The sequence below is a fragment of the Sapajus apella genome, unplaced genomic scaffold (genome assembly GCF_009761245.1).
Source record: "Sapajus apella isolate SASKATOON/1434 unplaced genomic scaffold, GSC_monkey_1.0 scaffold6, whole genome shotgun sequence".
Classification (NCBI taxonomy): domain Eukaryota; kingdom Metazoa; phylum Chordata; class Mammalia; order Primates; family Cebidae; genus Sapajus; species Sapajus apella.
Genome location: NW_022436946.1, coordinates 59,220,628 through 59,245,845, shown reverse-complemented (window position 1 = coordinate 59,245,845; position 25,218 = coordinate 59,220,628). Strand labels below are relative to the sequence as shown.

Here is a 25,218-nt window from a genome sequence, read left to right as displayed (position 1 = left end):
CCACGGTTCCCCTCTGTAGGTCCCGGCCCCTCCTACGGAGGTATTTCAAGTGTAACACCTTGGTCTGCCTGGAGAGTCTAGGAAGGAGACTGAACACCAATCTGACACCTGCTGGGAACAAAAACACCTCCACTTCCTTTCAAGATTTCTTTTAAGCCGATTACCTTTGGCTGGGCTCCCTTGTCATCCTCACTGGTGGGAGATTATTGTCTTAACAGGAATCATCCTCCTGGAAGGGTCCCACTCCCAACTGGGAGTTGACCTCCTCAGAGTGAATAGCAGGGACCGTTTCGTTTTGTGCATCATTGTGATAACCTGTTCATGTAATTTATGGCTTGCCTGCTGGAATGAGAGTCGCTCTGATGTTCCCACGCAGCAGTTATGCTGGAGTCCAGGTCCACAGGGCTCAACCTGTCTGAACAAATCATCATCCCAGGCCAGTGCCCCAGTGGTATTGACAGTGGAGCCACATTTTTGTGGTTGTTGCTTGGCAACATCTCAAGGCCCTTTGATTCAGTTCCCTGGAAGTGAGGCCCTGAGTCTGTGCCTTGTCCTGATTGGATCAGAGGGAGATGCAGGAGGTTGGGGCGTACACTGCCTCTTCTCCTCACCCCTGCTGGCCTCAGATGGGCCAGCCTGATTCCAGGACCCCTTGGAGACCAGCACCTTTAAAGGATTGAAGGCAGTGGTTTGTAACCTCCAGCCGCATCTGGAGATGTACTGAAAAAATAGGATAAAAATGATAATGGTTGTATTGGGTTGTAGAATTATAAAGATATTCTTTTCCACATGTTTAATAATGCCATTACATTGCTTATATACTCTTTAAAGATCTGGGAAGCTATAGGTTGTGGCAAGGCAGTATTTTAGGTGTTTTGTATTGACAGGCAGAGGAGAGCATCATGAAGAATGTAAAAGAGGTATGGCCCTTGCTGGGGCAGCCCGGAAGGGCACGTTTAGCATAAGGGCCTGTAGCTATCCAGGGAGGGTTTGTCCTGGCCCCTCCTGATTCCATCCTGTGGTTCTCAAACAGGTCACACATTAGAGTCACCTGGGGAGGTTGTATAAAAACTGGTGCCTGGGCCTCACCACGGCAAGTTGATTAGAGACTCTGGAGGGAGAGGCTCACATACCAATACAGAGAGATGATAACAGAACAACCTCCCTGGGAGAGCCAGATGCAGAGAAAATAGAAAAGATCTCTCCTTGTCCTTGAAATTCTGAAGAAATCAGGTTATTTTTAAACAAGCCCCAGAGGTTAGTGGCTGGGCTGAGGTACAACACCCAAGAACTTGGGAGCTTCCTACAGGTGAGACATAAAGCCTCCGCTCTGCCAGGGAAGAACTTCACTCCTACTCCCACCCCCAGCACAACCAGGGCAGCATGCAGAATGGTGGGGAAGAGCATGCAGCTGGGCTCAGATGGCTTAAGGGGTAAATCCAGACTCCAGTTACCTGCTATATAACTTAGAACAAGTGACAGAGTTTCCCATGCTTGTTTCCTTATCTATAAAATGGGCTCATTAATAGTGTCTACCTCATAGGATAATGGGGAGGATAAAATGAGCTAACACGTGTAAAATTCTTAAGATAGTGCCTTCTACGCAATAAATGGACCCAAGTGTTCAGTAAATGCTGGCTCCTGCTGTCTCTTACTCTGCCCGCATTATTATTGGGCTCACCAGGGCCTACGTTGAGTTAAGCTGAACTGATCTTTGAGGATAATTGGGGTAGGACCCAGGGCAAATTGATGCTTTAAAACTTCTTCCTTTTTTTTTTTTTTTGAGAGACAGGGTCTCATTCTGTCACCCAGACTGGAATGCAATGGTGCAATCACGGCTCACTGCAGCCTTGATTTCCCTGGCTCAATCCATCCACCCTCCTCTACCTCCTGAGTAGCTGGGACTACAGGCACACAAAATGATGTTCAGCTGATTTTTGTATTTTTTGGTAGAGATGGGGTTTTGCCATGTTGCCTCGGCTGTAGAACTCCTGTGCTCAAGCAATCCACCTACCTGCCTTGGCCTCCTGAAGTGCTGGGATTACAGGTGCAAACCACCTTGCCCAGCCCAAACTGCCTATCATTCATAATACATGGTCTTTTTTCCTGTTCCCATTTCTTCCAGTGGCCAGTCCAAGGGGTACGGAAATGGAAATGAGAGTAGTTGTATCCTTAAGTCTAAGTCATTCAAAGCTGCCTCTGAGGATCAGTTTTTACTTGCTCCCTTACCCTTAGTGGGGTTCCAGCCTTTCCCATTAGTCCGACATGCCTGGGAGCATTCCTGTGTGCTGGATAGGGGCAGCCTCTTCTCCAAGGAGCTCTATTTTGATTGCTATTTACTACAGAATGTTCTGGAAAATCAAGTGCATGTCTGCTGCTTTTGTGCTTTTCTCCTTTGGCAGGTGGTATGTGTTTAAAAGGGTGGGTCTCGTACTAGGAAAGCATGGGGGACAGAGGAGACAGCTTCAGCTTTTATAGGAAACCAACTACTGCCTTTGCTATTGCAGTACTTTCACCAGATACCAGAAAAGGAGTCACACATGTGCAGGGAACACAGACCCTCCTCAGAAAGCCCCTGTGCCACTGTTGTAGTTCAGCTCCTGAAGCTCTCAAGATGTCACACCTCCTCAGAGGGGCGGAGCCATCCTAGAACCTGTGGCAGTTTCCTAACAGGGAGCCTGAGTGCTGTGGGAGTTCAGGAGCATTGCTGGAGCATCAGAGAAGTCATAGCTTGGAGAATGGTGTTCCTGAAGAATGCCTTCCAAAAAGAGACAGAGAGACTGGGAACCACAGTTTATATTTCAAAAATGGAAGTGGACAAGTGGGTCAGGACTGGCTGGTGAAAACCTGGACTCTCCAGCCATAGCCCTTCTGGTTGGAAGAGATCCAGCTCTTCACCCAGATCCATTTGACATTGGAAATATCCTACTAGTCTCTGCGAAGGCAAAGGTGTAAAGTGTTGAAGAGGAGAGAGGACGGTTGGGGTGTCCTCTGGGGTGGGGACTAAGGACAGCTGGAGGGAAGGGAAACCCATGCTAGATGGTGGATGTTACCTCCTGTCCTTATTTCAAGCCTGTGGAGTGGGCAGTGGAGGTTATTCCTATTTTACAGATGAGAAAGCAGGCTTAGTTTAGGGGATTAAGCACCAAATGACACAGGTGTTATTACTCAGAGTTGGGATTCAAACTAGGCATTGATGCTTCTGGCTTTTCATGTCTCCATGGGTGGTTCTTTGCTGACTTTGAATTAGAAAAGTGCCTCCAATCCAGGCCCATCCTGGTTTGTAATTTATAGTTTATAAAGTGCCCTCCCAGAAGTGATCTTGTTTGAACCCGTCTTAGTCCATTTGGGCTTCTCTAACAAGGTAACATAGAGTAAGTATTTTAAACAACAGACATTTGCTCCTCATAGTTTTGGAAGCTGGGAATTCCATGGTCAGAGTACCAGTAGGTACTCGGGCATCTGGGATCCCAAGCACAGCAGGAGGATCTCTTGAAACACAATAAAGAACCCCTTGCCGGGCGTGTGGCTCACACCTGTAATCCCAGCACTTTGGGAGGCTGAGGCAGGAAGATCACTTGAGGTCAGGAGTTTGAGACCAGTCTGGCTAACATTGTGAAACCCATCTCTACTAAAAATTCAAAAATTAGCTGGGCCTGGTGGCGGGCATCTGTAATCCCAGTTACTTGGGAGGCTGAGGCGAGAGGATAGCTTGAACCCGGGAGGCGGAGGTTGCACTTCAGCCTGGGTGACAGAGCGAGACTCCATCTCAGTTTTTAAAAAAGTGCTCCTAGGTCTGTTGGCCCCTTTCCAGACTCCCCAGATAGCTTCCCTCCATGCTGGTCTATAGTTTCCAGCTGCCCAGAAGCACTTGTGATATCACCTCCCTCAGCACACACCTCTCTCCTCACATGTGATAAACTCCTCTGTTTCAGAATGTCTTAGGAAACTTTGTGAAGGGCACTTATTCAATGTTAAGAAATCCTTGACAAGAATACATGGTGACATACGGAGCTGGAGACCAGGCACAGCCATTGGAACCTGGTCATGCCACTCTTATCTGATCAGCTATGGACATTTCATTGGAAGAATCGAGGTTAGGGAGCACATGACTGAGCATAGTCACCATCAGAGAAAAATCACTCTTCATCTCAGACACTGACTTTTTCTGAAGGCTTTTTATAGCCCACTTTTTTTGGAAGTGATTAAAGTAAGCTCTGACCTCTTCCCAGAATCATTTTAGTGCTTTGATCGCATTTCATGGGGAGAAATTAAGATCCTTTATTGTCTGTTATCTGTTTTCCTCCGTGGCTCATTACCCATGGCAAACTGGTGCTTTTCTTGAAATCATAAATGTTTGTCCTGCTAGAGTATCAATAAATGCCTTTGGGAAGATCTTAGGTGGGGCCATGGTTCAATGATATTTGAATGATTCTTCACAGTGAAACCTGTAGGGGAAAGCAAAGGAAACATGTTTGCTTCAGAATTTGGAGAATTAGGAGTTTGGCAGGGCAGTTCTCTGGATAGAAGTTGATTTACATCAAAAAGTGTTATTTCTTCTGGATGTCACCCTTGATGTGGCACCTTGGGAGCCAACATGCTTAGGGCAGTTGAAGGGAATGGTCTTCTCTGTGACCCAGCAGCAGGGCTAAGAAGCCTACTCAGGTGCAGATGGAGGGGAACACACTAATGTGTTCTGCAACCTCCTGGCAATAGTCTGGGTGCCCATCAGGAGGAGGATGAGTAAATAATAAGTGAACCAAAACCACATGAACAACATGAAAAAATATTTCAAAAATATAAAGCTAGACAAAAAATGCCAAGTTTATTGTATAGTTGAAAACTATTAGGCCAGGCGCAGTGGCCCACACCTGCAATCCCAGCACTTTGGGAGGCTGAGGCAGGTGGATCACTTGATCCCAGGAGTTCAAGACCAGCCTAAGCAACATGACAAAATCCCATCTCTACAAAAAATAGAAAACATTGGCTGGGCATGGTGGCACATGCCTGTGGTCCCGGCTACTCAGGAGGCTGAGGTGGGAGGATCGCTTGAGCCAAGAGGTTGAAGCTGCAGTGAGATGTGATCGTGTGCAGTGAGCCACTGCACTCCATCCTGGGCAGCAGAGTGAGACCCTGTCTCAAAGGAAAATAAAAAGCTATTTATATAAGGTTTGAAACAAGCAACACAATGTTTATATATATTGTCCTTGGCCACAAACATGTCAGTAAAATATAGTGAAAGGCAAAGGGATGATGAATACCAAATTTGAGAGAGTGGTTACCTCTGGGGATGGAAGAGAAATGAGACCTAGGAGTTGTTCACAAAAATATCAATGATTTATCTGTTTTCTTGAAATGGTTGGTAGGTGTGTGAATGTTAAAATATTACTTAGATTTTTTAGTGGTTGAAATACTTCATAATTTTAATTTAGTGTTTTTGTTTGTTTTTTTAAGGCAGGGTCTTGCTCTGTTGCCCAGGCTGGAGTGCAGTGGTATAATCACAGTTCACTGCAGTCCTGACCTCCTGGGCTCAAGTGATCCTCCCACCTCAGTCTCCTAGGTAGCTGGGACTACAGGCACATGGCACTATGCCCAGCTAATTTTTTTTAGAAAAGAATTTTTTTTTTTTTAGTAGAAATGGGGTCTCACTGTGTTGCCGAGGCTGGTCTCAAACTCTTGGCTTCAAGTGATCCTCCCACTTCAGCCTCCCAAAATGCTGGGATTATAGGTTTGAGCCGTCACACCCAGCCTAGAATTTGTTTTTAAAAAGTGGAAGAACCAGCCAGGCACAGTGGCTCATGCCTGCAATCCCAGCACTTTGGGAGACCAAGCCGGGTAGATCATTTGAGGTTAGGAGTTCGAGACCAGCCTGGCCAACATGGTGAAACCCTGTCTCTACTCAAAATATAAAAATTTTTTGGGGGGGGGGGGGGGGGGGGGGGGTGCCTGTAATCCCAACTCCTTGGGAGGCGGAGGCAGGAGAATCCCTTGAGCCTGGGAGGCGGAGGTTCCGGTGAGCCAAGATCATGCCACTGCACTTCAGTCTGGTGAGAGAGTGGGACCCTGTCTCAAAAAAAAAAAAAAAAAAAAGAACCTTTCCTAATCAGTTCAATCAACAGTTTTAATTTTCAGGTATTACTAACTGGACTCCTGGGGCTGATGGAGGAGGAACCAATCAGAGTCCATCTCATTCCGAATGAATAGACTCAGAGCTGTATTGGTTGATGGCCATGCCTCAATAATAGCATAGTGCCAGAGTGAACTCTCTGGGGGCCTCCTTTTGCTATTCTCCCACCTCTTGCCCAGATTCATCATGGCCACTTCATCATTCCTAACTATTAGCACCAGTGAGAAATTAAGAGAAGGCACAAAACTGCTCATTTTGCTACTTGATAGTCTGATGAGTGGAGAGTAGAAATAATGCACTGAAGGAAGTCTTCACATTTTGAGCATATCTTGTTCATTGATTACAATGAAAATAGCCAAGATTAACTGAGACAAACTTGAATTTTGGTTAACCCATAAGAATCTCCTGCCAATCCAAAGGGGCAGGAGGGAGTGATCATCCGAAAGCTCCTATGCAAACCTTGCTCTAGGGCCTCTGTCTCTGAAGGGAGTGGTTTTGATGACTTGTTCTGAAATCATTGTTTGTTTTACATTCACAGCATGGCCGGACCCCCCTGCATCTTGCTGCCAATAAGGGCCATCTTCCTGTGGTCCAGATCTTGCTGAAGGCTGGCTGCGACCTCGATGTCCAGGATGATGTGAGTAGAAGCCATCATTCTATCAGGGGCTTGTCTGGCAGGGGAGGTTGTCTGGCTAGAAATCCACAAAGTGTAAGCTATGAGATGGGAGGGTAGTAGATGCGCTCCCAGCACATTTTAGTTGCATCTTGGTCTCTGTGGCAGCAAGAACTTCCTCTTGAAGACCTGCTCTGAGGCCCATTCTCAGTAGCAAGTTAGAGTTTGGGAGTATGGGGTGGTTCTTCCATCATGGTTTACTTCCTGTCTATTATTCAAGTGATCACTTCGTGTCTATTATACAAAATGCCTCAAAGGGCATTTTTGCCTGTGTCAGGTCTCGGCATAAAGGGACACACACATGCACATCAGTATGGGCAAGACCCACTGGAAATATGTGTCAGTGACCAAATTTATCATTGGAGAAAAATGGGGGTCAAAAACTTAATTTTTTTCTTATCTTAATGTCTCTGTCTGTGACTATGACATGGAAAAGGAGCTATTGAAGTTGGGGAGTTGGGGGGAAGACACAAATATCATAGAATCTAAGAAAAAGGAGGCCTCCAGAAACAGTTCACTCTGGTACTATGCTATTATTGAGACATGTCCACCAACCAACTCAGCTCTGAGTCTATGCATTCGGATTATCTAGAGATAGACTCTGATTGGCTCCTCTGGCATCAAGTGGCCAATCCTGAGTGAGTTAGTAGTGGCTGGGTTGGAGTCATGCAGTACAGTGGGCTGCCCTATTGGGTCTTTGGAGAAGGTGGATTCTCTAAGAGAGGACCATATAAATTGTCCTCCAACAACTATTAGGAAAAGGTCCTTTGATAGTATAATTGAAAACTATTTTTAGAAATGGTTGCAACACTAATTCGTGTAGTAGAACTCTTAAGAAATAAGAACTTTTGTAGGGAACACAGAATCTTGGAGTGTTTGCACTTACAACCTCTTCCAAATTCACCTTTAATAACTGTAGTTATAGAGCGTGTTTCAAATTTCAGACCTTCAGATGTGCTAGAGTGTGGTTTACCAAAGTGCTTCTAATCTTCTTTGGGTCTGTATATAATGTCATAAAACTTGGCAAACACACAGTGAGAAGGATAGTATTTGTAAAGAAATAACTAAATATGACTGTTTTATGCATGGGCAGAAGGCCATCCAGTGTCTTTCATAAATCTCTGGTTATATCTGGAACCTGCTGGGTCATCAAGGATGTTACTTTCAAAAAATGCTGATTTAGCTTTAAGCTGTTGATTTCTACCTTGGGTCATAATACTTTATTTTCCTGCACCGTGGCCATCATAACATTTTCAACTATATCATATCCCTAGATGACAGGAGCAAAAATACAAGGAGAGAGAAAATATTTTGACCACAGAAAAGGTGGGACGTTGAGTTACTGGTGCAAACATGTTGGGATGCATCTGGTCTTCTCTTCATATAATTAAAGGCTTTGCTTGCCACAGTGGCAATGCCAAAATGCTGGACGTGCTAACCCATTCCAACTTGATACCCCTGCCTCACATCCTGGACTCCAAGTATCACTGTGTTCTCATGCAGCAAAAGCCTTGCTAATTTGCTAGAACTGCTGCTGTTTATACCAGGCGAGGTAGGACGTGAAACAGGCAAGAATTATTTTAGGTAGCCAAAGTGAGATGTGTCAGCAGAAGAAAAGCCAGCTCTACTTTTAGACAGAAAGATCCCCTTTTATTTATTGAAGTTATTTTCTTGCATCTTTTCCTTGTCCTAGACAGACGATGCATATATTTCTTCTCCCAAATTAAAAAAAAAATACACAACAAGAAGCAGTTGGGAGAGGGGAAGGTAGAATTCACCTTCACTAGTTCTGAAAAAACTCATTTGCCGGCATATGATCCATTCCTGTTCTCTGTGTATTTAACATGCTGTTGATGACCAGCCTTGAAATACATGCAAGAAATCAAGGAAGAAAACTCTTGATTGTGTCCTTTAAAGAATCTAGAAGATCAGTTATTAGAAAAAATCAATTTCAGGCCGGGCGCGGTGGCTCAAGCCTGTAATCCCAGCACTTTGGGAGGCCAAGGCGGGTGGATCACAAGGTCAAGAGATCGAGACCATCCTGGTCAACATGGTGAAACCCCGTCTCTACTAAAACTACAAAAAATTAGCTGGGCATAGTGGCGCGTGCCTGTAGTCCCAGCTACTCAGGAGGCTGAGGCAGGAGAATTGCCTGAACCCAGGAGGCAGAGGTTGCGGTGAGCTGAGATCGCGCCATTGCACTCCAGCCTGGGTAACAAGAGCGAAAACTCCGTCTCAAAAAAAAAAAAAAAAGAAAAAATCAATTTCAGAAGTTACCTGTCTTGGATGGTGGGTAGAAACAGAGAATGTTAATGTTATAAAGAATTTACTCCTAACTTCATATTCTGCAGATACTGATTTATGGCATGGTAAGGACTGAGAATTAGTTGAAGAATGACCTCCAGTGGCTTGGAGTGGGATTATTATGAATTTCAACCTGTGGAAACCAGTTCTTTAGATTATGCAACTCCAGGAGCAAATTCTCCCTTGCTTCCTGCCAATCCTGTCAACTCTCATTGGAACACTAATGCCATCTCTGATTGGTCAATGAGCAGTCACATAGCCCCCGCCTCAGAAATAGTCCAGGATGCTGTGGCCACAATGAAAGCCATGAAAGAAGACAAAAATAAGAAAAACCACAGAGGGACGGTTAGGAAGGACCCTAGAAGATCAGAGAGAGAAAAAGAGGTCAGCAACTTGCTTTGCACACTATCCTGTCTTGAGCTTCCTTACAGTATGTCTGCCTGTGCCACATGGGTGTGATTCCTCCTGAAGAGGGGCACGCTGCACCCTTGCATGACTGGAATTTCTTCCATGAGTGTGGCCTTGGAATCTGCCAACACTACGCTCACTTTTTCACCATGTAGGAAAGAGAACAGTATTTCAAAAGAAAGATTTAGACCTTATAGACACTAAAGCTCTTAAAATCTCAAAGTGAGAAACACTGTCTCAGAAGAACTGAGATCCAGCAGTTCATGTACTTTGCAAATGGGTCAACGTGTTCCAAATCATCGTGCCAAACTGCAAGGTGGCAGGCTCTTCAAGTTTCCAGCCACAGCATTTTTCCTTCTGCTTCTTGTAGTTAATCATTCAACAAATACTTCTTGGGCAGCTACAGCAGCTATACTTTATGAAAGAGGCAGCCCCAACCCCACAGACGCATCTGATCTTTTCTGAGGCCCGTCTTAAGGTTAATGACTTCACAAGTTGAAGGCAGCTTGGAGTGAGTACAAAGAGCCTTGACAATTTGATTTCTGGTCCAAGCGTGCTACCCTGAGTTCTAGGCTTACCAATAAAACGAGAGAATTAGACATCAATAAAATAAGATAAAAATCAATAAAATGAGGGAATTAGACTGGCACATAGTAGTTAGTCAATAAATATTCAGGCCGGGTGTGGTGGCTCATGCCTGTAATCCCAGCACTTTGGGTGGCTACAGAGGAAGGATCCCTTGAACCCAGGAGTTGGAGACCAGCCTGGGCAATATGGCGAAACTCCATCTCTACAAAAAATTTTAAAAATTAGCTGGGCATGGTGGCAAATGCCTGTGGTCCCAGCTACTCAGGAGGCTGAAGTGGGAAGATTGATTGAGCCTGGGAGGTGGAGGTTGCAGTGAGCTGAGATCATGCCACTGCACTCTAGGGTAAGTGACAGAGTGAGACCCTGTATCAAAATGAATGAATGAATGTTCACTGAGTAGATAATTGAGTAAATGCTGTTGAGAGTTCTCTGCCTTTTCCTAGCATTTCAGAACTTCATGATTGACTTAGATCATATACAAGTAAGAATCATGTCAGAGCCGGGCATGGTGGCTCACACCTGTAATCCCAGCACTTTGGGAGGACGAGGCGGGCGGATCACAAGGTCAAGAGATCGATACCATCCTGACCAACTTGGTGAAACCTCGTCTCTACTAAAAATACGAAAATTAGCTGGGCATGGTGGCTTGTGCAAGTAGTCCCAGCTACTCAAGAGGCTGAGACAGGAGAATCCCTTGAACCCAGGAGGTGGAGATTGCAGTGAGCCAAGATCTTGCCACTGTACTCCAGCCTGGTGACAGAGCGAGAATCCACCTCCAAAAAAAAAAAAAAAATTATGTCAAAGTAGCCACTTGTAAGTATTGAGGGTACATCTTGTTCTTCTCTGTGTTATTTCAAGGAGGAAATGTTTCCATAGTAAATTTTAATCTTAGAGGAGGAAAGAGTCCATTTGTAGGTAACTGACCATGCTTCAACCAAGGGGTGCTAAATTGTTTGTGTTGTATTCTAAGGAAGAATAGATCTGAGATGATAACCTGAGGCAGCCTTTGATTATGTTTTGTGTCCCTCAGAGCCTTTAATTCTCATCTTGGTGACTTGAGAAGGGTGAGTTTTTCAAAGCCAAAGAAAGCGTATTGCTCAGTCCTCCAGAACCATTCCAGCTAGTGTAAGCACAGCTGGCAGTCCAGCCAAGGACAGGCACTTTCTGCAGGGAGAGGCCGAGCCTGGTGAGACAGTATTGTTTATCTGACCGGGGTCTCAGTGAGGTCTCTGTCTGAGAGGACGGCTGGAGGGGGTTCTGTGGCCTGGAGACAGGTAGGACAGCCACAAGGTCCCCAGAGGAAGGGGTGTGCAGGAGACACCCGTGCCAGCAGCTTAGGACAATTTGTGTTCTTGCTGCAACCTCACACAAGTCATTAGATCTCCTGAATCTTGCTAGTCTAGAAATTTCCACCTAAGGTCTGAACTGAAAGTTAGATTTAGCTGCTTGTATTGAGCAAGAGTTTCACAAAGGAAAGTTGTCTCAAAGGAAGCAAATACAGTAGATTGATGATGAAAGCAAGTAATAAATAATGTGCCCTTCTGGCTCCAAAGATGCCTCAACTCATAATTTTAGAGGGCAGCTTGTGAAACATGATAAAAAACATTTGACCTAAACCAAGGCTTATGTTAGACTGCACCCTATCATCCAGTGAAGGCCCTTCATAAAATAATTTGTACAGCAAGAGCGGCTAACTTACTCCGTGTGCTCAGGGCTTGTTGCTCACACTTTATGAACAATACAGAGTGATAGGTTTTATCCTGGAAAAAGGTTGTTTTTGTTGGTACAGAGAGCGCTACAGTGTAGGCAGTTTGTGGTTATATTAAAAAGCCTGTAACAAGTGGAAATCTAACCAAGTCAGTACTACCCTGAAAGCGTGAGCTGCAATTACATGGTTCTTGCTAAGGAGGGCACTGTTTTTTAGCAGATCAGTAATCATCAATTGCACTAGAGGCCTATTTTGGGAAACTCTATCAGCACTCTGCTAGAGAAATGGGAAGTCTTGGAAATCTTATGGAAATTTTAAAAAGTTGAGACTTGGGTGTGGGCACGGTGGCTCATGCCTGTAATCCCAACGCTTAGGGAGGCTGAGGCGGGTGGATCACTTGAGGCCAGGAGTTCAAGACCAGCCTGACCAACATGGTGAAACTCCGTCTCTACTAAAAATACAAAAAAAAAAAAAAAAAAAATTAGCCAGGCATGGTGGCAGATGCCTGTAATCCCAGCTACTCTGGAGGCTGAGGCAGAAGAATCACTTGAACTTGGGAGGTGGAGGTTTCAGTGAGCCAAGATGGTGCACACCAGCCTGGGCGACAGAGCGAGACTCCGTCTCAAAACAAAAACAAAAAGTTGAGACCTGGGTGGTATCTCATATGATTACTAGTTTCCTTGTCTAGAACTACTTTCTAAGAGGTCTGAGGTAGACAGTGCAATGGCACAGTCCACCTCCTGCTGCCACTGACCCAGCAGCCACGTTCTTCTTTTAACCACAGCAAGGGTTATCTTTGAATAAGAATTCTGGGAAGAAAACCAGCCTGAGCCTAATTAATAACGAGAATAATAGTTTAGGATGCTGAAGGGAGGGTCAGTGGTGGCAATGTTGAGGACAGTGACCTGTCCTCAGTGTCCTGACCTTCTCACTACAGAAATTCTTTACTTTCCATGAATGAACAGTGAGAAAAGAGTCTGTGACAGGGACAGTCCCATTATTGGAGTATTGTTTCTGCTCAGACTTCCAATAAGTAGCAGTTTTTCTGGATGCTAAAAGTTATCCGTGTCAAAAATAAAAAGCTGGAAAATATTAAAAATTATAAAAAGAAAAACGAGAAAAAATCCTTTCATGGAGTTTTAAAGGGACACTTTTAATTTTAAGAAAGCAGTTTCGAGTTTTAACAGGGATTTTTTTTTATTGTAATAAAACATACATAGCATTAAATTTAGCATCTGAACATATTTACCTATACGGTTCAGTGGCATTAAGTACATTCACAGTGTGGTGCAACCATCACCATCCATCTTTAGAACTTTATTTCAGATTACATGCTTTTAATGTGCATTGTTGTTTGTTATAGATCAGTGGAGTTTAATAAGTAGAATCAGTATTTCATTAAGGTTGTTTTTAGGTAGCAGTGCATCCTTCTTTTAAAAAATCTGTTTTATCTTGTGATGGCCTCTGCTCTCTCCTGTGCCAAGGACCAGGACACCCCAGAGTGTTTCCTTTGCCTCTCTGGTGCTCTGCCAGGAAACTTTACAAGGCTCTGACCAACCAAATCACAAAATCCGAGAAGGCAATGCAGGAACCCTGGAGATCATCCACCCTCTCCTTTTATAGGTGACACACCTGAGGTCCAGCAGGGTGACAGGCTTCTAGCAAGCTGTGCACAACCCCGGCCTCCTGACCCCTTGTCTCATGCTCATTACTTTTTCTACTAGAGCATGTCCACACTGCCCACCCCTCCTCCCTTTGAAGCCTGGAAAACAGGCTCAGCTTGATTTGCTTCAACTTAGCTTCCTGAGGACCTGTCAGAGATAAAGGGTACTTAGAGACTTCAGAACTCTCCTGTTACAGTCTTGACCTGCTTACCTCTGGGAGTGTTTCATCCTTCACTCAACTGCAATTAGGAAAACAGTCAAGTTCCCTTTGGCGCCTAAAGGAGAAAAACGGCTGGTAATCCCAGGAATCCAATCACAGAGAAAAGGGTTCAGAATGCAGCATAAATCAGTGAGGATGTTGTCATGAAATCTCTGAAGAGGCTTCTTAGAAATATGCAGTGATAGCTACCGTCCCTGGAGTCCTCAGATGAAATAGGGCAAACCCTTGCATTGCTCTTAACTAGTACAAGTCAATGAACAAATGGCATGCCTGGCATCAAATCATGAGTGCTGCTAACTGACAGAGCTGGACAGTGGTTCCCCTGCAAGCTGGGAACTTGACAGGCAGTAGAGATTCCAGGCATTGCTGCTTTAATTGTATAGCACACACCTGCCCCCACACCCACTCTTCACACCTGTGACAATCGTGTCCTGGATGGAAGGTGAGAGCCTGACCCTTATTCTGAGGTCAGCTCTGTGGCCAAGGGCTATTCTTGCTGTTGGCTTAATGTCTCTCTCTTAGTTTGTGAACAAAATTGCTCTGCCAGCATGCATTGTCTACTAACAAGACCACAAAGCCCTTCTGCAAATAACCACTCTGCTCTATATGGGGACAGGAGGGGTCTTTGTGTCCAGGTGTCAAGTGAGTAGTGCAAAGGGGTGCAGGGGAGCTGACTGCTGTTCCTGCCTTCTTGTCACTTTGCAGGGGGACCAGACTGCCTTGCACCGGGCCACGGTGGTGGGGAACACGGAGATCATCTCCGCACTCATCCATGAGGGGTGTGCCCTGGACAGACAAGACAAGGTGAGTGGACACTGAGCTTACTTACTCCCCAAGGCGAGGGAAGCCAGTGGTTCCAGGGAGAAGCCTGCTCTGGAAATTTTTGAGTCCTTGCCATATTATCACTCCCATCTTTCCACTTATGATTTAACATGATGAAATCAGCCCAAAATTCCTTTGAAACACTATCTGGTATCCCAAACAATTGTAGTTTTTTTTTTCCTTTTCTTTTTGAGAGAGGGTCTCACTTTGTTGCCCAGGCTAGAGTACAGTGGCATGATCATAGCATACTGCACCTGGAACTCTGGGCTCAAGTGCTCCTCCTACCTCGGCCTCCCAAGGTGCTGGGATTACAGGCATGAGCCATTGTGCCTAGCTGCCAATTGTATTTTTTTTTTTAAATGTTTTTCCTTATTCCATGGCACCAGTGACAACCACATAAATCTTAAATGGTAAAGAAAAAAATCTAGAAATAAGGACCTATGTAGGCCTGGGTGGGGGTGGGGACAAGGGATGTGCCCCCAGACTTTCTGTTTACTTTCTTAGATAAGTGAGCAAGTTAATTTCTTCAGACTATACTGCAGGAAAAAAAGTAAGCTCCATTAGGCCAAGCACAGTAGCTCACACCTATAATCCCAGCACTCTGGGAGGCTAAGGGGGAGGATTGCTTCAGGCCAGGACTTCGAGACCAGCTTAGTCAACATACCAAACCACTGATTCCACAAAAAATTTGAAAATTAAAAAAAATATATTAGCAAGGCATGGTGGTACACACCAGTAGTCCCAGCTACCCAGGAGGCTGAGATGGCAGGATTGTTGAGCTCAGGAGGTTGATGCTCCAGTGAGCCATGATCGCATCACTGCATTCCAGCCTGGACGACAGAGTGAGAGACTTCTTACATATTAACCCGATCTTCTTAAATTTTCAAACAATCTTAAAACACAAAACTTCACAATTAAGTGTAATTCAGCCTCTGCTTACTTTTTTTTTTTTTAAAAAAGAGGCTATGCTGGGAAGAACTCTGCTTTACTTTTTAAAAATAACTTCATTAAAATATGATATACATGCAGAAAAATGGACAAGTGAAGCTTGATGAATTTCACTAGTTGAACACACCTGTGTGAGCACCCAGCTCAAGAAGCAGCTCATTGCCAGCACCCAGAAGCCCCACACCCTGTGCCCCCTGCCCCCTGCATCCCCCTTTCCTGTGTCTTCCTCCTTCTGCAGTCAGTCCCACTGTCCAAGCCACACATCGCCAATACAGTTCCCAGCAACCACCCCATCCTCTGGCCTTTGAGACCCTAGACTTCCCTTTGTGGATGTCAACTGTGTTAGGCTTTTATTTTGTATTTATTTATTTAGGGATGGAGTTTCGCTCCTCTTGCCCAGGCTGGAGTGCTATTGCATCATCTTGGCTCACTGCAACCTCTGACTCCCAGGTTCAAGCGAGTCTTCTGCCTCAGTCTCCCAAGTAGCTGGGATTACAGGCATGTGCCACTACGCCCAGCTAATTTTGTATTTTTAGTAGAGATAGGGTTTCTCCATGTTAGTCTGGATGGTCTTGAACTCCTGAACTCAGATGATCCACCTGCCTTGGCTTCCCACAGTGCTGGGATTACAGGCATGAGCCACCACACCTGGCCAGGCCTTTATTTTTAGTTGTTTCCAGGTGCATGGATGTGGTTGAGTTAAAGCCTAAACCAGAACCTGGATGTAATTGGAGAATGCACCTGCGCTGGCCCCAGCTGTTGCCCGGCACCTTTCCCTCTCCAGGCTCTGCCCTTCCTGTAACCCTTGCCTTCCTGCCCCCACCCCACTCAATTTATTGCACTTAATGATATTTCTTGGCTTAAAATAGTAAACTAAGCAAATATGAGCTATGTTCATTAAATGATTTTTATTTAAAAGCCACACATTACATGTAACATTTGAGAAAAGAAAAAAGAAAAAAAAAGCCACACATTAGGCTGGGTGCAGTGGCTCACACCTGTAATCCCAGTACTGTGGGAAGCTGAGGTGGGTGGATCACTTGAGGTCAGGAGTTCGAGACCAGCCTAGGCAACATGGTGAAACCCTGTTTCTAATAAAAATACAAAAATTAGCCAAGTGTAGTGGTGCATGCCTATAATCCCAGCTACTTGGGAGGCTGAGGCAGGAGAATCGTTTGAACTCTGGAGGCAGAAGTTGAAGTGAGCTGAGATTGCACCACTGCACTCCACTCTAGGTGACAGAGAGCGAGACTCTCTCTCAAAAAATAAAAGCCACACATTGAGGATACTTGTTAGTTTTATTTCCAAATCACTGTTTCCTCAGTCCTTCCTCATTATTTGTTGGGGGACCTGAGTCTTTTGGATTAAGGTGGTTGGTGAGATTAAGTTTTGGTGAATAGTGGTGGAGGAATCTGTCAGGCCCCTGAATCTTACAAAGCTGGGCTCTTCCTTTGCCTGACCTTTGCAGGGTTCTCTCTGATGCCAGGAGCAGAGCAGACTCTAAGGGTGGTGGAGGTGGGAAGGAACAGACAGCATGCCATCCTGATGTTGCTTTCTGTTAAACAAAAGCTGTGGATGGGGTCTGGAGCCTTTCTCAACTGGGGTTCTTAGAGAGACTTAACCCCTATTGCCTTATGAACAGTCATCCATGGTTCATCATGGGTTCATTTCTCTTCTGTGCATCTATAATGGTTCTTATTATGTAACATTTCTGGGAGAATGGAGAAACTAACCACTTAAATCATCTTCTGTAGTCAGTGGCTCAGATGAGAAAGTCCAATTGAGAAAGGCCTTCTGGTGTTTTGTAAAAATCCACTGTGTTGTATTGATCATGATGAGAAGAATTAGTCTTGGGTAATGTGCCTTTCCCACCTGTGTGTCTTCCTTAGGATGGGAATACAGCCTTGCATGAAGCATCCTGGCACGGTTTCAGCCAGTCAGCCAAGCTGCTCGTTAAAGCAGGAGCCAACATACTTGCCAAGAACAAGGTGAGGCCTGGCAGGTGCTAGAATGCCTCATTCACAGGTGAGGATGGCTGTGGGTTTCTCCCCTTAGGGGAACCTTCTTCCAGCAAGAAAAGTGGGAGCCCAGAGAGGCACGAGGAACCTGAAGGTCCATTTGACCCAGAAGTTTCATTTGCAGAAAAGGCTATAAGCTAACTGATGTCCCAGGTCAGGAGCAGGCCCACTAACAGCACCAAAACCCTGCTCATGTGAGAGGTCCCCGACTGCTGCTGGGAATCTACATGCAATTATTGTCCCATAGTTTCTTTGTATTCAAAAATTTGGCAATGGAGTTGGCATTAAAAAATATCAGCAAAAGAACTTAATATAAATTTGTAACTTTAAAATGCTAGTACCCAAAATTAGTAAAGTGAGCTTACCCAGATGCTGTTGGGAGCTTGTGATATGAACAGCCACCTTTGGGAGACAATTTGGCAAAACAAATCAGGAGTGTTAAAACTGGTTCCTTTTTGACAGGCATGGTGGCTCATACCTGTAATCCCAGTACTTTGGGAGGCCTAGGCAGGCAGATCATCTGAGGTCAAGAATTTAAGATCAGCCTGGTCAACATGGTGAAACCCCATCTCTAGTAAAAATACAAAAATTATCCAGGAGTGGTGGCTTGTGCCTATCTGTAGTCCCAGCTACTTGGGAGGCTGAGGCAGGAGAATCACTTGAACCTGGGAGGCAGAGGTCACAGTGTGCCAAGATTGCACCACTGCACTCCAGCCTGGGCACAGACCAAGACAGTCTCAGGGGAAGGAAGGGGGAGGTCCTTTCTTTGCCAGGTGTGGTGGCTTATGCCTGTAATCCCAGTCTTTTAGGAAGCTGAAGCAGGTGAATCACTTGAGACCAGGTGTTGGAGATCAGCCTGGCCAACATGGTGAAACCGTTTCTACTAAAAATACAAAAAAATTAACTGAGTGTGGTGGTGCATGCCTGTCATCCAAGCTACTTGGGAGGCTGAGACACTAGAATAACTTGAACTCAGTAAGCAGAGGTTGCAGTGAGCTGAGATTGTGCCACTATACTTCCAGCCTGGGTGACAGAGCGAGACTCCATCTCAAAAAAAGGGTCCTTTTTACTCAGTACCTACCTCCTGGGACTCCATCTTGAAAAAGTAATGAAACCTGCTATTAAAATGAAATATGGAAAAGAAGAAAAATAAGCAATAAAACCAGTAAAATTTTACCCACAAAGACATTCATGACAGCAGTAGTTATGATATTTTTTAAATATGGAGAGGGAGACTTAGAATTATGGTTCATTCATACAGTGGAATATAATTAATATTAAAATCATAGTTTTGAAGATAATAACATGAACATGACAGATATATAAGATCATATATAGCACATGTCCCAGTGCTTAATATAAATTTGTATATTTAAAAATTTAAGCGCAGAAGGATATCATCAGAGTATTAAGAGTGGTTATCTCTGGGAATTGAGGCTAAGATTGATTTTTATTCTTGTACCTTTCCCAAATTTTCCAAAATGAACTCATTATTTCTTTTGTAATTGGGAGGCTTTTTTTTTTTTTGAGACAGAGTCTTGCTCTGTCACCCAGGCTGAAGTGCAATGGCGTGATCTCTGCTCACTGCAACCTCTACTTCATGAGTTCAAGCAATTCTCCTGCCTCAGCCTCCAGAGTAGCTGGAATTACAGGCATGTGCCACCACGCCTGGCTAATTTTTGTATTTTTAGTAAAGATGGGTTTCACCATGTTGTCCAGGCTGATCTGGAACTCCTGACTTCATGATCCTCCCATCTCGGTCTCCCAAAGTGCTGGGATTATAAGCATGAGCCACCACACCCAGCTAAGAGATTTATTTTAAAAATAAAAACATTATCAGTACTCTGGAGATATTTGCAATTGAGGTAAGAAGGGTCATAAAAGGGCTTGCCATCTTTTCAGTCCCTGGATGGCCAGATTGGGTCTGTAGCAGGGGTTTAAAGTGGCCTGAATTTCCCAGAATGCACTGGCATATCACAGGGTGGTAGCTTCAGCTAATAGTGTTGGGATAATGAATCAGGTGGGCTAGAATGGGATTTTGGACGGCAATAGCCTGGGGACCATGGACAGCAGTAAGTAGCCTCTCTAATACAGATACACATGCACACACACACACACACACACACACAGTTAAGTATAATTTCATGGCCAAGTCAAATCTGAAACCATAGTATCTCTAGCTTATGACACCTACACACACATCTACATACAAGATCTTCAACAGCAATGTCAGGTGAATCAACCTATAGAAATATATCCCATCAATGAAGTGACTTCTCTGGACCTTGCATGCTGCAGGAAATAGAAATGACAGCCTGAAATGCCTTTGTGAACGTAATCTCTGTGGGAGCAAGAGAACCTACCTCAGTGGCTTTGCCCTTTGGTAAATCTTCTGGCTCTCAATGCCTTTTCATTGGTTTATTAGAGAATATAGTTAAGCAAGCCATGCCTCCCTCATTTTCATCTGTCTCCCCTCTCCAGTCCCTCATCACATCTTAGGACATCCTCAAGTCTCACACCTGTTCCTCTTTCCATGCTCATTTGTAAGCATTCCCTGGATTATTTCAGAAGCCTCAAGTAGATCAGCAGGCTCAAGTCTAGTCCCTTCTTTCATCCTGCTCTTTCTCTGCTCAGCAATCTTCCTGTAAAGCTCCTGCCCGACACTGTCTATAAGGCTCTCCCAGCCCACCTCTGGAGCTCCTCTCGGATCCTTTCCCGGAGAGGGCCTCCTGTGCCCTCACTGGCCTGCTCCTCATTCCTGCTTGTAGACCTCAAACCTGGCCCCAGGCCCTCTCCCTCCACAGGCCCATGGGGCTGCTTCCACAGCTGTCACTTGGCACCACATGCAGCTTTGTGCTGTCATTTCCTAGTTCATGTTTTTCATGGTTCCCTCATGGGTCAAAAGCTTGAGGGAGAGCAGCGAGCTATGCGCGGTAATACTGCTGGTAGTGCCTGGCTCACTGCTTAGCAGGCCGGTGGCTGCCCCATTTCTTCAAAGTGCACGTGGTCTGGAACAGGAGTTGGTGGTGTATAATCACTTTTTTTTTTTTAAAGAGATGGAGTCTCACTCTTGTCACCCAGGCTAGAGTGCAATGGCTCGATCTCGGCTCACTGCAACCTTTGCCTCTCAGATTCAAGCGATTCTCCTGCCTTACCCTCTCAAGTAGCTGGGATTACAGGCACCTGCCATCATGCCCAGCTAATTTTTGTGTTTTTAGTAGAGACCAGGTTTCACCATGTTGGCCAGGCTGTTTTTGAACTCCCAACCTCAGGTGATCTGCTCGCCTCGGCCTCCCAAAGTGCTGGGATTACAGGTGTGAGCCACCACGCCCAGCCTGTAATCACATTATTTAAAATGCCAACTCTGAGAAGCAAGTGGTCTCAATTAATGGATAAGTATGCCTAAGCTGGGAGCCAGTAGAGTCCCTAAGATACACGATTTCTTGATGACATAATTAGAGCTGTGAACTAGCTCAGATCAGTCTGTCCCACCATACTGCCTTCTATCCCATGGAGGGCCCTAAAAATATCGTGGAAGGCCACAAGTTTTTTCTGTGTAGATAAAATGGCTTCAGAAGGACAGGTCAGGAAGCTCATGCATCCCAGAGAGAGGGACGTTCTGCACTAATCATAGCCTGTGGAAAGATCCTTATTCAGCAAATATAGCAGCTTCTGTTTGGGAAATCAGTACCCACTACTGAGGGTGGGGAAAAACGCCTGCTACACATATATCTACCCTAGGTCACATTTTCTAATGTCAGGTTTTGAGATATAGGTATGAAGTCATGCTGTTCTGTGTGTTTTGACAAATGTATACCGTTGTGTCACCACCACTTTAAGATATAGAATGCTTCCATTGCCCCAAAAAGTTCCTTTGCACCCTCTGGTGGCAGCCCCCAGTCACCCTCTCCCAGCTCTGGCCAACCACGGATCTGTTTTGCTTTTTCACAAATGTCATATAAATGGAATCATATAGTATGCAGCCTGCTGTGTGTGGCTTCTTTCGCTCAGCATAATGTTTTTGGGATTCCTCCATGTAACATGGAGGAATGGATCACACCTCTTTATTGCTGAGTAGTATTCCATTGTGTGGATCTGCCACAATTTGTTTATCCAAACCTATGGTTTTTAATTTTCTAGATGTAAGTGCTTTTCTGCATCATTGATGCGGCAAAATAAGCTTTGATATGATCTATTTCTAGAGGCATCAGATTTCTTTCACTTCACTCATTTATTCAGCGTGTATTTAACGGTTGCCATGAAGCCCATAACTTGCAGACAACTTGAGAGTAGAGTGTTTAAGACCTGGGCAGACCCCTTGTTGCTGAAACTAAGCTAGCAGTGGTTCTCCACCTGGCTGCATGTTAGACCCTTCCTGGGGAATTGTAACCAAAACTTAAAAAAAAAAAAAAAAAGCAAAAAAACCCTGAAGACCAGGCCTAGGGTGATGGACTGTTCCAGTTTGCCCTGGGCTAAGGGGTTCCCCAGAATGTGGGACTTTCAGTGCTAAAATGGGGACGCTGGACACCCACCCTCAAGGCCAAGTAAATCAGAGTCCCTAGAACGGTTGTGGCTGTGCACAGGGATGGGTTGAAAGCTTCCCCAGGTGATTCCAATGTGCATCCAAGGGTTGAGAACCAGTGAGCCTGCTGGAACCTCAGGCCCATAATCCTCCCTGTGCTTGGAGGTAAAGTGAGACAAAAGGTCCACCTGGGCTGGTTGGAGCTAAGGTGAAGAGAAGGGGGATAAGTAAACTGGTCGCATCCAGTATTCCTCTATTTGTTTTTTTGTTTTTGTTTTTGTTTTTTAACTCATTTCTATTTTTAAAAGATCAGGAATCTAACATACTGGAGTGTCAGCAGCCAGTACTGTGAGATCCAGAGGGGAGTGAACTAGGTGAGGGAGAAGCAATCAGCCAGGCAGTGTAATAGCTCTGAGTCCACGCACCTGCAAGCCTGACCCAGCACTTAGGCTCAGCAGAACCAGCGCAGAGCTTCTGTGTTAACCTCCTGGGTGCTGGCAGGCTCTTGGATGACCAAGCGTCACCTATCACACAGCCTTGTTTTCTTGTTACTTTTCTAGGGATTATCAGCAGCCTCACGTGCCCTACTCCCATAGACTCAAAAGTTCTGTTCATGTCCTACAATTTTTTCTTGCAGTATTGCTATGGACATTATTCTGATCCATTGTGACATGGTGTGTTGAGGATCTCAAAAACAAGAGGGACCCAAAAAGCAAGAGTGTCTCAATCTGTGTCCTAAGTGACACATGTGACTATACTGCCTAAAAGGCGGGGTCTGGTGTCCAGAGTTAAAATTTTGATGTTTCGAGAAAAATACAAGAATGGGTGACTTGAAAAAGGCTTACAAGTTAAATCTCATGTGCACATCCAGGAAGTGGCTAGTTCTACTTTTTTAAGCCCACCATTGGCAAGGATTGTAACCACAGCTATTGCTTATGTGAGGTAGGACATCATCTATAGGAATTGAGTGCTGTGCATGTGTCCAGCATTGTATGGTTAAGAAAATACCTTCCTGGACACTGAATCGATCCCCACAGCCTCAGGATGTGGGGGTCATGCTCCATTTCCCAGGTAAGTAATTTAAGCATTTGAAGAGACTGGCTTTTAACTAGTTACTGGTAGAGCCAGGACTTGGAACCAAGGCTTTATGACAAATAGGACTCTTCTGCCTGTTTGGACTCCAAATTAAATGTTCTTGCCTCTAAAGCATCCCCACCAAAACCAACCCTTCCTTTGAGGAGGCAGAGAATGTAAGCGTTGCCTTTTCCCAGGAGTAAGTACTGCCCCTCTGCAAGGCATGCAGGTCTGTGCGGAAGCATGTTGCTAATGTGTCCTCCCTCTCTCTGCCTCTCTCCAAGGCGGGGAACACGGCTCTGCACCTGGCCTGCCAGAACAGCCACTCCCAGAGCACACGCGTCCTCCTGTTGGCCGGGTCCCGCGCTGACCTCAAAAATAACGTGGGTGAACAAAACCGGCTTCTCACACTCTCTCTTTCTTGTGTCACTTCAGAAAATAACTTCATGAGCATACTTGAACCTTAATGTCTCGAAATTAAAATGTAAAAAGTGTTTAGGGACTATCTCTAAAGTGTTCTCTTTTTTTTTTTTTGCCAATTTTCTAAGGGGTCATTTAGGCACACGAGAAGAGGAATCAATAGATTTGGAAATACTGCTTTTCTCCCATCCTTTTCCCTTCGTGCTTCAACTTTAGTTTATCATTTCTTACAGCACATGTCTGGCCAATGAAAGACTAGGAAACCAGTTAATGTTTTAAGAAAGTCTCTACCCACATAGAGTGTTGTACTATTACCAGCATATGTGAGTTGGCGCCATTTACGGGGAAAGGTCCTCTGATACCCCATGCCCAGCATCTACAGTGAGCAGGTCCTATTGATTACTGAGGCACCCTTGGGATGAGCTAACCAGAAACGTCACGTGGGTATCACTTCTTCCTCCATAAAGAAGATGTATTTCCTTTATAAATCCCTTGCCTTAGCCACATTGGCAAAAAAAAAAAAAAAAAAAAAAAAAAATCTGAGTTTTTTTCTAAAGTGGCCTCAGCTGAGGTCTCCCTGTTTGGGGTAGCCCTCATCTAACTCATCTAAGCTCTGAACCTCAGCTTTGAGCTTGGTTCCATCTTAATGCAGGGGAGGAAAGTATGCCATGTGGCCAACATTCTCCAGACAGAGCTAGCATGGAAACGGGAAGAGAACACTGCAGGCAGCTTTTTGTCTCCAGTTCTTTATTGTCTTTCTGGGAGCAGGATTCTACCTGCTGTGCTTACTGAGGATCCTGCCCTGAGTTTTCCTTCATGCCCTTTTTTGCTCCCAGTGATTGCTTCCTTATCAGCTCCCCCACTACATAGCTTCATATAGGATGTTAAGGTCCAAAGTTGGATACTCCTTGAATTTCCGGGGGCATATGTGATCTTAAGATTTGACAACCCTCCTGCTGCCCTGTCCTTTCATCCATAAGAGATCTGTGCTGGGAAGGGCTCATTTCCAAAGCAATGCGGTTAGTCTTAAGTCAGTGTATTATAGACCTTTTGGGTTGTAGGGAGCCCAGGGTCACTGGATCCTCTTCAAGCACTGGGTAAGCAGAGCCTGCCTCAGCTCTTGCGAAGGTCTCGTGGGGAGCAGATGTCTAGTTTCATAAACATGAAAGCAGTGATTCTGTGACCATTGGTTGTTCTGCACAGGCAGAAAAGGAGCAAGGCTGCCCACAGCAGTCACAGCAGCAAAGGACGGCAAGCCTTGGCATCTATGTTAAAAGAGCTGCTATGGTTTCCTAAAGAGTATATGATAGTCTGCCACCTTTTAAATAATATTTTCTTTCTACTTTTCTCTATTTTTTTTTGTAACTGCTCAGATTGTGCTTAGAGTTTGATTTCTGTTCGCAGGCAGGAGACACCTGTTTGCACGTTGCTGCGCGCTATAATCACTTGTCCATCATTAGGCTCCTCCTCAGTGCTTTCTGTTCTGTCCATGAAAAGAACCAGGTCAGTGCATGTTTCCTCTTCATGGCTGCCAGCATCCTTCCCACAAGGCTACCGGACAGGTGTGTTAGTGCAAATGGGAGAAGAGGCTGCTGGGAAGTGCTGCCATTTCACCTATCTGGGACTCCACCAGCTCTGGGCTTTGCATGGGTGTCCCCCTGAGTTCTAGTGGCCCTGGCTTATCTGGCCTCCTAGAGAAAGTGTGCCCTTATAATTCCTGTA

At 45.1% G+C, this 25,218-nt stretch overlaps 1 protein-coding gene across 13 annotated transcripts in view; it reads left to right on the top strand.

Annotated features, from left to right (window-relative positions):
• The window catches only part of ANKRD6 (ankyrin repeat domain 6), a 197,635-nt gene that overhangs the window by 151,459 nt on the left and 20,958 nt on the right, over window positions 1-25,218 (top strand). For 5 of the 13 annotated variants that reach the window (XM_032275253.1, XM_032275260.1, XM_032275254.1 and 2 more), the window contains exons 3-7: window positions 6,666-6,764; window positions 14,398-14,496; window positions 17,352-17,450; window positions 23,361-23,459; window positions 24,901-24,999. In XM_032275253.1, coding sequence (XP_032131144.1) covers window positions 6,666-6,764; window positions 14,398-14,496; window positions 17,352-17,450; window positions 23,361-23,459; window positions 24,901-24,999 — 495 coding nt within the window. Of the gene's footprint in view, window positions 1-6,665; window positions 6,765-9,151; window positions 9,489-14,397; window positions 14,497-17,351; window positions 17,451-23,360; window positions 23,460-24,900; window positions 25,000-25,218 lie in introns of those variants that run through there. The other 8 variants (XM_032275257.1, XM_032275249.1, XM_032275256.1 and 5 more) reach the window with 7 other exon arrangements.